At 31.2% G+C, this 12875-nt stretch overlaps 1 protein-coding gene and 1 long non-coding RNA gene across 2 annotated transcripts; one reads left to right on the top strand and one right to left on the bottom strand.

Moving 5' to 3' along the window:
• Positions 1 to 205: 205 nt before the first annotated feature.
• Positions 206 to 4443, top strand: LOC115962724. The gene is made up of 4 exons (XR_004085575.1): positions 206 to 388; positions 734 to 804; positions 1041 to 1128; positions 4117 to 4443. It is a non-coding gene; the product is annotated as an uncharacterized LOC115962724 (long non-coding RNA).
• Positions 4444 to 5477: 1034 nt separating this feature from the next.
• Positions 5478 to 12410, bottom strand: LOC115962723 (uncharacterized protein At4g15970-like). Its single transcript, XM_031081601.1, has 4 exons — positions 12153 to 12410; positions 7105 to 7470; positions 5987 to 6468; positions 5478 to 5719 (listed from the first exon to the last, which is right to left on the bottom strand). The coding sequence occupies exons 1-4, from the start codon at positions 12393 to 12395 to the stop codon at positions 5695 to 5697; spliced, it is 1116 nt and encodes a 371-aa protein (XP_030937461.1). The 5' UTR covers positions 12396 to 12410; the 3' UTR covers positions 5478 to 5694.
• Between the last annotated feature and the right edge of the window lie 465 nt (positions 12411 to 12875).

Below are 12875 nucleotides of genomic sequence, written 5' to 3'. Positions count from 1 at the left end.
CGTCAGCAGCCACGTCATTTCCATCATCTTTTCTGAATTTTTAATTTAATTTTAAAATACATTTTACCAATTTTAAAATCCTAATAAAACTAAAATTATTTCCAGCCCTATCTCTAATTTAAAGTCCACTTCTTTTACATTTAATTCCACTGTAAAGCCCAAGCCCACACCCAAAGCCTTTTCAACTGATTCCCTTTATCAAACCTGATGTTTTTTCACGGTTACAACTTCCTGTCTCCCAGTCGCACGTTTTGTTTCATTGTTTCAGGTTTAGTCCCTTCCCCTTCCCCACTTTTTGATTCTCACGGTTTCAGCTTTTGTTCTACTATTTCACTCACGGTTTCATCTTCCTATTCTATGGTTTCAGCTTTAGTTTCGGCTTCTAACAGTAGCCTCTCTGTCTTCCTTCCTTCCTTCGTCTCCTCACATTGAATTTGTATATTTGGGTTGTTTTAATTTTGGATTTCACCTTATAATTCAAAGAAACATGAAGTTTTGCTCTCCACACATCATGCACAATCAGTTATGAATGTATTTTAGCATCATTTATTATTATGTTTGTGAGCTTTGTTTTGTTAATTTGCAAAATATAATTTAATATTTTATACCTAATTTGTAAACCTAATTTATCATATTTGCCTTCTATTTTGAAGATATTGGGAGTGTCACCCTTGATTTTAATAGTTAAATCTGAAAGCTTAATTCTGACCCTGTAATTCTATTGAAATTACAGATTTGTTGAGATCTTTGTCAATTACAACACTTGGGTAACTTCCAAGAAGAGTTGCTGGAACAAACTGATAGGTTAGGATGGTCTGATTTCCCTTCTACTAATCTTATACTTCGTATTAGATTTTGTCCATTTAGTGTATTTGTGTTTGAATTGATTCTAATTTGCATGTTTTAGCAAGCTTTTTTCTTTACAGATTGATTTTATTAGCCAAATCTGAAGTTTAGAGTGAAGATTTTGTTAAACTCTATGTTACTGCATATTAAAGAATTAGTTACCTGAGTTCTTGATCTTGATATTCATATTCAAGCTAATGAGGACAATGTAATCGTTAACTGCAACTGCCATATGATTTGCTGCTCTGCCTTATCTCTTCTCTGCAACATTATTTTTTAAAGGTTAGCACTCTTTTTTTACATCAAATTGTCTTTTTCTCTGAAACTTCTCACCACTACATTTAGTTTATGAATTATCATACTAAATCTCCAATATACATACGTTTTTGTTTTAAATTGTTTAAAATCTGAATTGTCAACCGTTGTTCTTTGACCCCTGTCAAAAAATAGATGGGTTTTGCCATTGTTTTTCCTACTGTTTAGCATGAAATGTAAAAAACGTATGCATAAGGGGAGATAGGGAGACATCTTAGGCCAGCACCACCGTCGGACTTTAACCACCAAAAAACTGGCTTCCCTCAACCGGCGGTACACTATTACAGGGTGAGTTTTTATTTATTTATTTTTCCTTTCTTTGTTTTCTAATTTTATTTTAATTTTTAAAAGAAAAAACCAAAATCTTGGGACAAAATGGGCTTTTGCCCTTTTTGGGCAAATTAATTAGCCTTTTGCCCTTTTTCCCAAACTAAATAGGGAAATACCCCTCTTTTGAAAATCGAGTTTTCCAAAATCGATTTAAGCCCTATAGTGACGTTTTCAAGAACCTATAGTGACGTTTATAAAGACCTATAGTGGTGTTTTGTAACTTGATATCCATGAAATCGAGTTATAGGCAATTTTATTGCCTATAACTCGATTTCATGGATATCAAGTTATAAAACGTCACTATAGGTTCTTAAAATGTCACTATAGGTCCTTAAAAACGTCACTATAGGGCTCCAATTTTTTTTTTTTTTTTTTAACTCGATTTTGAGAAACTCGATTTTCAAAAGAGGGGCATTTTCCTATTTAGTTTGGGAAGAATGACCAAATGCTAATTAATTTTCCCAAAAAGGGCAAAAGCCCATTTTGTCCCAAAATCTTGCGATAACTATGATTTATGTTTGGTAGTTTGGGTATTTGCTTTGTTTTGATCTAGGCATTTCGGTTATTTATGGTTTCAATAAAGGTTTTTCGGTTACAATTTGGTTTTTTCTTAGCGTTTTGCTTGTTTTGGATATTTGAAAGAATTCTGTTCCGCTTCTTCTTTGCAACACCATATACCTAAGTTTAAGCATAACATTGTTAATTATCCTCTTCGAATACTTTTCCTTCCCCAAATACGGTTTCTGTTGTCTATAATTTACTACAATTGCTTTTCCTTAGCACCTGAATTTTTCAATATCTACACTCCTAATCATTAAAACCTACCGATCCACACTTTATTTAAAAAATAAAAATAAAAATAAAAACTTAAAATGAGAGCCCATAACCGTTAGTAAACTTTAAACATAGAACAAAATGAGATAAATAAAGAGAGAGGGAGATAGAAATAAGAAGGTCAACCCCTCTGTCAAGCCAGCTTCTTGCCAACGTGTACCCTCCCACCACTGACTCGCTAGGACTGCTAACAGTAAGTTTTCCTCTTTATTTTTAAATTTGTGCATTAAATATGATATTTTTTCCCCCTAAATATGTTATTTGTTCTTTATGAGATGTATATGTGTTGATTGTGATTTTTATGTTGCAAAAGCCACTGAGAGTAGGGAATAATCCTTAAAATTGCTTCTAATATTGCTGCATTTGGATTATTTAAAAGTCATATAAGGCATGGCTTTATGCATAAATTTGTGATGTTTCTTTTGCTGCTTTTATGTGTTTGAGATTTTGACATCTTATTTTTAGATTAAATGATCTATGAGATTTTTCTCCTTCATTTATGTGTGTGTTTTAATGTGCTGTATGTGTTCTATATACTTTCAGCCTCAAAAATTTCATTCGAAGTACTAGCAAATGCAATTTGGAGAACTTAGTCTACCAAAGGATTTAGTTGTTGGGTTTTGAGTTGAATGTATTTGTAGGTAGTTTTTTGATAAGATTATATGCAGCAGTGGTTGCAATAATAATGCATGATGTGTGTTTGATAAAATGCCTGCCTTGAAAAGATTATATTATGCGGAATATTTTGCTAAATGGTTTACTTATTGTAGTAATTCTCTAGAACTTTTTTTGAAATCAAATCAGCATGTGCATGAAATGCTTACTTATTGGATTAATAATAGATTGTTAGTGTTTAATTGGAAGAAAAACTAAGCTTGAAATTGATCCAATCAAACTTATCCAACATAGGCATTTCTGCGGTAGATGCAACTGTTAGGTCCTAATAATGGACTTAAGTTCAAGACTTCAAGTTTTGTACAAGCTGCCTCGAGGTCCACTTAAGTTTGTTGCCTAAGATATATGGTTATTTATATTTGTATAATTGGAGCACGTGAGGATTGATCTGAAAGTATGTACGTAATCAGCTATATGATCTGATTCAACAATTACAGGGTGTGGCCTGCATGATTGAATTTATGGCCTATGGGACCAAGGTTAGAGTTAGATTTGGCCTTATTCCCAATGTTAACCATGCAATTCATTTTGTTATGAGTTTTCCTTGATAAGTTATTGATAGCATGGTCCTTAGAAATCAACTATTTTTAAATTTGTGATTACCCCTTCCTACTGCTTGTAGTTCATTTGTACAGCCATGTTGTAGTTTTTGAAAGTTTTTTAGCACCATGCTTGGTAGCTAAAAAAAAAAAAAAAATCAATGTTATGCAAAAGGTAGAAGTGTTTGAGAATATGAAACTGCCTTTAGTACTGTTTCTTTTTTGAGAATTTTGGTTAAGAAGGTCAATGATAGGAGGGTTTAAACCTTTCTCTGCAATTAAGGCCATTGCAACATGTAGGAAAACTCCCCACTTAAAAATCTACCACTTTGTTCCGTTTCTTCTTTCTCCTCTAGGTTTGTATCAGTTTGTTTTATATTTTCCTTTTGTTTTTATGTAATTAGTAATGTACTTCATATATTATAATTGTTTTCTTAATTTTGTAATCACTATGAAATTAGAGGGTGGGGTTAAATATGATCTGTCATGATTTATTATTGCATAATATTCTCCTTGAGTTTGGCAAAGATTAGATTTGATTTGATGCAATGATTTTCTATGTTCGGGTTTCTACCAGAATGAGACTGATTTTCAGGATTTATGATGGCTGAACCAATGCTCATGATTGGTGGCAATAATGCTCAACTTAAGTTGCTGCATAACTCATGTTGGTGCTGCTGCTGGAGGCTTAAGTAGCTGCATAATTGTTGGTGTTGTTGTTGCTTAAAGTCAAATTCTTTTTTCAGACACTATATGCTTAAATATACTACATTATTTAAGTCAAATTCTTTTTTAGAAAGAGCATGTAATTCAATAACTTATCATTATGTTTAGCTATTTAATTCCATGAAATTTCAGGTCAATTGAGCCACAAGTGAAAGGAAACGATTTACTTTGACTGTGATATTGCTTTAAGTCCTTTCACTTTTGGGTTTGCTTTCTACTAAATTATCTCTATCTTTATCTTTATCTTTTTTATAATTCTTTTGTTAGCATTGTATAGATTTTCATTATTAACATAATAAAGCATTGTATTAAAGTTACCTAATATATGTGTTAGATGAAGATGAGGTTGCCAGTTTTATTTTTGTGCAGCAATTGGTTATATGATTATTTACTAAATTCGACTTTTGAATGGTGAAACTAGAGAAAGAGATTATTTAATTTATTAAGAAGAAATTTTCTTTTCTATTTCTTTGAGGAAATAAATAATATTTTTTTCCCCGAAGGCGTGTGAGCTCTACACTTTTGGGAGCATATAAGTCACCATGGGAAAGGAAGAACTCTACCAAGAGCTTGGAAACCACTTTTTATTGTACTTTGAGACCACGATTTAACTTTGCCTTGTCTTGTGGTGAAAAAAGAGACTACAACATTCAGTGATACAATGTATACAATAAATGATCATTGTCATTCATGACAAGTGGAAGCCATGTATAATAACTAATTAGATTAGTTTTATATTTATTGGGATGTGATGTGAGTTTTCATTATTAAAATTATTTCCTCATCTAGAAGGATTATATGGTATGGTGTAGCCAATGTTTCATATCAAAAAAGTTTACTGGGAATAACATAAACTTGATGTTATGCATAGACATAAATTGATGTACCAATTCAACACTACAATGTCATTAATATAATTGTCTTAAAGGATGAATGTCAGATGTGCCATGTGACCAATAGTTGTTCTAAGTTTTGACGCCCTTAATCTTTCTTATACAAGCTTTGATATTTTGACATGGTGGTAATGCAAGCTTAATATGTATAATTATTACAGTGTAATAATTTGTATAAAATGAAAATTATGGCATATTGGCTCTTACTTATATCAAACTTCATTACTTCAATAATCTCTTTCTTTTCTTTTCTTTTTTTTTCTATTTTTTTAAGGCACATGCCTCATTTTGAACAAATTAGAGAAAATACAATTATGTGTATCATTTCAATAGCTTTCCCGTGCATCGCACGGGTTTGAGGCTAATTTCTAATAATAAGTAAAGCTTTTGAACAACAGCATAATATTAATGCAACCTTCTTAATGATTAGAACATAAAATAATTTACCTCTATTTTTCTTTTTTGAGAACTATACAACAAACGTATTGCCTGCAATTAATTATCGTTGCTTTGCCTTCTTGAGCCTCCAATATGCGTCATTTATGGTGACCAAAGGATGTCCTTCATGATAAAGACAAATGAAAATAAAGAAATAGTAAAATAACCACAAACATTTTAAATTTCCCAAAAAAAAAAAAAATGAGACTTTTTATTTATTTTTTATTATTTTAAAAAAATAAATCTATATATATATATATATATATAAAATAATAAATAAATTAAAAAAAAAAAAAAAACAAACAAAAAACTAAGACCAAAATAGATCATTGGCCATATATAAGGACAAAATAGTGCGGTGTTACGCCCCACTTGAAAGCATAACACTACCTGCAATAATCTGGAACTGTCCATGAGGATGGTGATGATGCTCTGGTAGTTGCGGGCAATGAAGTGAATTTGATCCAATCCTCAAGCAAAATCTTAAGGTCATGAACTTTGTTGGGTTGACCAATGCAACAATTAGCATGCATCGTACAGACTAAGTTCAAATCTTTACTAGGCTCACAAAACCCACCAAAATAGGCAGTATCAAGGAACTTCATTCTTATTCCAATCTTCTTGATGAACGGGTGGCTTTTGATCTTATTGAAAACATCTTGATCGTGCATGCCTTTATAATCTTCTCTCGATTTGTACCAAAACTTGTAAAATGGAATTGTCCTATTGTTGGATATTACATAGGTAAACCCTCCATTTGGGAGATTATTTACATCATCAGGGTTCCCTACATATCTATCACAAGCAATTTGGAAATCCGCATTTGAATGAAATCGTTGAAATGGATCTCGGAACCACATAACATCAGCATCCTGGAATTTTAAAAACAAACTAGTGTCAAATCAGAATTTGGCTCCATTAATCATATTTCATCCTAGCTATAGACTTAACGAAAACAAAGCTATGAATTCATGCCTGTACCTATCTTCTTCTTCTCTTCAATTTTTTTTTTTTTTTTTCCACATTTGTATTGATATATACACATTTTACCATCTAATTTTCCTTAAACCTAACCATCCAAAACAGACTGTCTTATCCAAAATAATAATAATAAATCCAAAACAGTTATTTTACAAATTTCCAAAACTTATAATGCAACCCAATCTTGGTTTCTATTAATTAAATAACCGTTGGGTTACGTTTGGCATTGGCTTAAAAAACCAATTTATTTTTGCTATTATTAATGGGTTTCACTTCACTTTTTTGTATTATTTATAGATCCTATTGTATTATTTCAACTAATTTTTACCTTTACTTTTTGATACTATTTATAGGTTTTATTATACTATTTCAGCTAACTTTTACCTTTATCTATAGAACTTCCAGCAAAAAGTTTTCAATTTCAACTAAATTAGTTGTTTTGGACACTCAGGATTTCTACATAATAATAATAATAATAATAATAATAATAATAATAATGCAGATAGGTGCAGAAATTGAGTACGTACCGTGAATACAAAGTTGTATCCCATCTGAAGAATAGAAGCCAACAGATCAATCCTTGTCCACATCATCTTTAAGTAGTTTGGGGTCATGAAGAAAGCCTCATTTGTAAAATTGTCTCCTCTACTTCGAAGATCATAACAATGAGGATGTGAAGCTAAGCAACGAGCATATGCCTTATCGTCCAAGCATATTATTACCAAGTGATTTAAAAGCCACTGTGTTTGGTTCCCAATCCGAAAACTATGGAGAAAGAGATCTAGTACGGAATTTGGTTCTGCCCATGCGTCATTTAGAGTTGTCAATATAACAGTTCGGTCCTTCATTGATGCATTTTTTAGAACTCCATCCAACATAAGATCACCCACTTCCTGATACAGTAAATAAAATTGGTGTTAAGTGAGACCATTTTTAAATTTAAAAATTGAAGATCCTTAATTAAATAAAGTGTAAAGTGAATAGGTTAAGAAAAAAAAAAAACTAGTTTTTGAGGAGGTCAATTATAAAATTGTAGACTTATTATTGTAGACTTATAATAGTTTTTGATGATGCACAGCTGGAGTCCTTATTATAGTATTTGTATTGGTTTTGCTGATATATATATATATATATATATATATATATTTATATATATTTTGCTAATTGCTAATAAATATTAAATAAACAAAAAATGCTTAGCTAGGAAACAGTAAAATACAATCAGACAATTCCCATTGGTCCGTTTCAAAAGCACTTTCCTTTTTTTTTTTTTTTTTTTTTTTAATTGATACTGTATTCACTCCCTCAGTTAGTCTACACTCTACGCTCGAATACTGAAAAAGGGTGATAGAAAATGAAAATTGATGTCTCTTAAAATTCCTATGCACGTTTTTATCTTTAAAATTCATATTAAACCTTTTTTCACTAATACTACAATCCTTGTTAATTTTTTCAAGTCCGTCTATAACAAATTTATGAAAAATCAATGCTTCTTTTCTTCTATCTATGTTTTAGTTTTTTACTTAAATATCAACAATTTATTATAATCTTGAACTTTCTTTTTCTTTAGTCTATTAATATTTTTCTGTAATTTTTATTATTTATTAAATTTTGATGTTATACTCCATTTAATAATTAATTTTAAATTATACAAATATGACATTATAAATAATTTTGGTTTTTCTAGATAAGTAGTATATTAAACATCATTTAATTCAATAACTTGTTATTAATATTTTGGTTGTGAACATGACCAAACCAGACTTTCTTTTTATACAAGATATAAATTTTACTATAATCTAATCTAAATGTATATGTGTGTAAAACTCATTTTTGAAGACTTGAACCTTAGCTCTTTCTCTCTCACACCCCATAAGCATTTATACTTGTGGAGTGACCAACGCGCCAAGGATGCGTGACGGTCAAACCAGACTTAGAATATATATATATATATATATATGTATGTATGTATGTATGTATGTATATACCATTTATAAGAGGATTCATCTCTTTGGATTGAACTTTTATGTGATTCAGAAATACCTTTAAACCTTACAAGGAAAAACCTTAAGAACAACCACGTAAAAATATATCTCTAACTCTACCTAAAATGTCTACAAAATAAGACGTTTTCCTTCTTATAAAAAAAGAAAAGAAAATAGGACACTCTCCTATTAATCCGTGTCTTCAAAACAAACTTATCCAAAAAATTAAAATTAAAATTAAAAATTAAAAAAAGTCTCATCACATGCTCTTTAAAATCCCTACAAAATAGAACACTCTCTACTAATTTATACCAAACGTGTAAGTATTTTATATGAGAAAACATTCAGTCCGGTCTTGGCGTAAATCTCACACTTTACGCCCTCTAATAATAAAAAGCCACGTCAGCATTTCACTGGACAATGAAATAAATCTGTCACACACAATCATTCTTCCTAAAACCCAATTTCACAAAAATCCAAAAGCCCAGCTTCCACACGCAACTGAGAACCAAATCCTTCAATCTCTAGCTGCTAGAGATATCACTAGTGTAGAAAAAAGGCAGAGCCACCGTTGACGAAGTGCAGAAAAACATACAAAGATTAACATTTTAAGATTGTTTTGGTGGTTTCTTTTTATAAGATTTGTTGGTGTGGATCTGATTTATTGCAATGATGGATGATTCAAGAGATATTCACGTTTGCTATGAAATATAATTACTCATTTTTCTTCATAACTGTTTGTTGTTTTTCCTATATCCCCAACTTAAGAGAGTAGAAGAGGGGTGTGGGAAGTGCAAGATGTGAAAGGAAAAAGAGATATTTAGGATCTTTAGATCTGTGAGTTTTAGTTGTCGTGGGAAGGAAATTTTTGGGTCTCATCTGTTGGCTCCGTGAGTCGTTGTCGCCGGAATGAGGGGGAAAGCAAAGCAGCAGTAGTTGTTGGTGGTCTGTACATTTTAAGAAATTTTTTGGGTCTCCTCTCAGTCAGGCATCTCTGAAGTTGTACTAGTTTCGCTGTCTGGTCCGTGGGTTGCCGTTGCCAGAATGAGGGGGAAATCGGAGCAGTGGTGCTGTGGTAGTTACTGTTGGTCCGTGAAAGGGAGTATGGATGAGTAGTCATTGGGTGTGGCCAGTTGTATTAACGTTTTTGGAAAAATGCTGTTGTGGAGCTCTTTTATTGGAGGGCATAATTGCGTAAATCTCATGCTTTACGCCACATCCGGACACAATTTGCACTCATTTTATATTCTACATATATATATATATATATATATATATTGTACATTAGCAAGACACATTCATATATATATATATATATATATATATACACATCATTTATAAGAGGATTCCTCTCTTTAGACTGAATTTTTATATAATTCAGAAATACCCTTAAACCTTACAGGAAAAAACTTAAGAACAACTAGGTAAAAATATATCTATAACTCCTCCTAAAATTACTTCAAACTAGAACACTCTCATTCTTATAAATATATATATATATATATATATAGAGAGAGAGAGAGGACACTCTCTTATTAATCCATGTCTTCAAAACAAATTTATCTAAATTTTTTCTTCAGAAAAGTCTCATCGCATGCTCTTTAAAATTCCTTCAAAATCAAACGTGTAAGTATTTTATATTCTACATATATTTTTATTTTGTACATTAGCAAGACGCATATTCACTTTCTTCATTAAATAAACCTTGGTTTTGTTCATAAAAAATTAAAAGATCAGGTATTGCCACAAAATTACAAAACACTTCTCATCAAAAAAAAAAGAAAAAAAAAAAAACTCTTAGACTACCACATCTATTGTGAGACCCTAATAACAGCAGGAACTTTCTATATATCAAGAAATTAATAGCCGGATTTAGTTTGAAGATAAGCATTGTTCTTAATGATAGGAAGGAAAAAAAATTGAAGGGAAAGGAGAAAAAGCTGAAAAGGAATGAACTAGTATTCATCCCTTCTTTAATTGGGAGTAAATCACATTTATTGTAAGTTTATCATAACAGCTGGACCCAATTATTAATTGGAAGGAGAAGCTTGAATTTAATGGGACAAGAGAAAAAACTGGAAAATAAAAAGTAGTATTCATCCCATTCTTGGGTACATACTATATATATATAAATATATATATATATATATATATATATAATTTTTTGGTTGAGATATGAGGCAAAATAGAGTTTTTTTTTTTTTTTTTTTTTTTTTTTTTGAAAGAGGGAAAATAAAGATTTTTTTTTTTTTTTGAGGGTGGGGGAAAATAAAGAGTTTGGCAAGATAAAATCACACCATTGTCCCTTCTCTCTCTCTCTCTCTCTCTCTCTTTTTTACGCTCAAGGGCAGGAAGACCTGATTCTCTAAAAACAAATAAAGAAGAACAAGGAGGAAGATCTGAAAAGATACATGATATACCTTGATGAAAGTTCTCGTAATACCCAAAAAGCCCTTACTTAAAAAAAATGGACAACTAAGAAAAACACTTTTCTATTTGTCCTTTTTTTTTAATTTTTTAATAAGAGTTTGAAACTCACATGGATCCCACCTGTTTTAACAATTAACTTATTATTTATAAATTAAAATTTTCTTCTTGGACAAATCAAAGCTATGTCTCTAAACAGGCCGCCCATGAGTTTGTCCAGTTTGTCAAATGTAATCATGCCAGCAATGCATGGAAGGGTGTTACTCCACCCTTTTTAGATCACCTGATTCAATCAGGCCTTGGTTGATCTTGCAGGCTTCGGTCCCTGTTGTACTCCTTTTCTCGTGTCTATGAAATTATACATTTTCTTCTTTAAAAAAAAAAAAAAAAAAGTCTCTCTCACGTCATAAATCGTGTTTCTCCCATATTTCTAGATACGAACAGCTTTCCTAATCTCCATTAAGGATTTTCCACAGCCAAAAAATAAAAGCTAAAAGGGTTTCACTTTTACGATATGGAGAAAAATAAATAAATTAATAAAACTAAAATAAGACTTAACAGTGATACTTATATTTATAATCGATTTACACACCAAAGAAAAAAAGTACATATAATCGTTGGACAATCTTCTAATCATATTAGTGTTTGATTTTGATTCTATGAGTTCATTAAATCCTGTTCAGCCAAAAAAAATAAACAGTTGATTAGACCTGCTTACACTCAGTGCCTTTTCTCCCTCACCCACTATTTTTTGTCACCGTTCAATGTTCTGTACTATGAAAGGAATATTTGTTTCCTCAAGACAGAGAGAGAAATGAAGATAAAAGAGCAGAGATCTTTAATGGTGTCAACTATTCCGTGGTTTCAAATAATTCACGGAATAGAAAAATTAATCCTAGCTAATATTACACAGAATACTAGTGCTAAAAACAAAACAAAAACAAAAAAAGTGAACATGAAACATATCTTTTCTTTTTTGTCGGAGCATGTAAATTGGAGTCTTATAGCTCAACTTATTACGTGTTAATCTTAAATCTTTTCTTCCAAACAATCAAATTTATCCCCCAAAAAAAAAAAAAAATGGATAGCATATATAGTTAGCAAAGAGTAATTAAGAAATAACAAACATACATAGATAGATTGAGAAAGAAAAGGGAACTCACTGACGATGACGACGATGCCGATGCAGCAGAAAAAGGAGGAGGAGCAGGAGGAGGATGGAAATAATAAGAGGTAGGCAGAAAGCTGGCAAAAGGATTGGCGTTGTTGTGAATAACAAAGGCTAAAACTGCTATTCCCATGAATAAGAGCGTGACCTTAACAACCCGCCGGACGACATGATTGTTGTTTCCCGAAATCAATGGCTTGTCTTCGTTTAAGCTCTCCGCCGAATTGCTCATAGTCATTGCTTATGTTATGTGAGGTGATTTTGATTCCTTTGACTAGCAACGTGTCCGGTGGGTGCTCTTTATATTGCTCAAGTCAATTCTTTTAGTCCTTATAGCCTAAGTTAATTTAGTTAACCCTCTGCCTATTTTACTTATCTTCTGTTTCTTCTAATATTCCTTCCAATTAGGAAAATTATTGAATACTAATGCCTATTTGATAATATTATTCTAGTAACTTTGTTTGTATTTTTTGAAAATATTTAAAGGTAGAAAAGTATATAAAAATATGTGTAATATTGTTTAAAAACTGAAAACTGTTCTTTAAATGCATTTACCAAACGGACACTAGAATTTTGTAGGTAACGTCTCACATATGACTAGGTCCACTCTCATTTTTGAGGGGCATTAAATTATATGCATTTTTAAATAAATAACTCTCACTTTAACAAAAAGTCTTACTATAAATTTAATAAATATGACCTTATCATTTATTATTAA

The sequence above is a fragment of the Quercus lobata genome, chromosome 10 (assembly GCF_001633185.2).
Source record: "Quercus lobata isolate SW786 chromosome 10, ValleyOak3.0 Primary Assembly, whole genome shotgun sequence".
Classification (NCBI taxonomy): Eukaryota; Viridiplantae; Streptophyta; class Magnoliopsida; order Fagales; family Fagaceae; genus Quercus; species Quercus lobata.
This window is presented reverse-complemented; position numbering and strand designations above follow the sequence as displayed.

What these genes read in the sequence shown, in the direction of transcription:
- LOC115962723 (XM_031081601.1), bottom strand. Translation starts at nt 12,395, where the DNA reads ATGACTATGAGCAATTCGGCGGAGAGCTTAAACGAAGACAAGCCATTG. An exon ending in CGGCATCGTCGTCATCGTCA is followed by an intron (nt 7,471 to 12,152) that starts GTGAGTTCCCTT and finishes TTACTGTATCAG; the next exon opens with GAAGTGGGTGATCTTATGTT. An exon ending in ACAGTTCCAGATTATTGCAG is followed by an intron (nt 5,720 to 5,986) that starts GTAGTGTTATGC and finishes TTTATCATGAAG; the next exon opens with GACATCCTTTGGTCACCATA.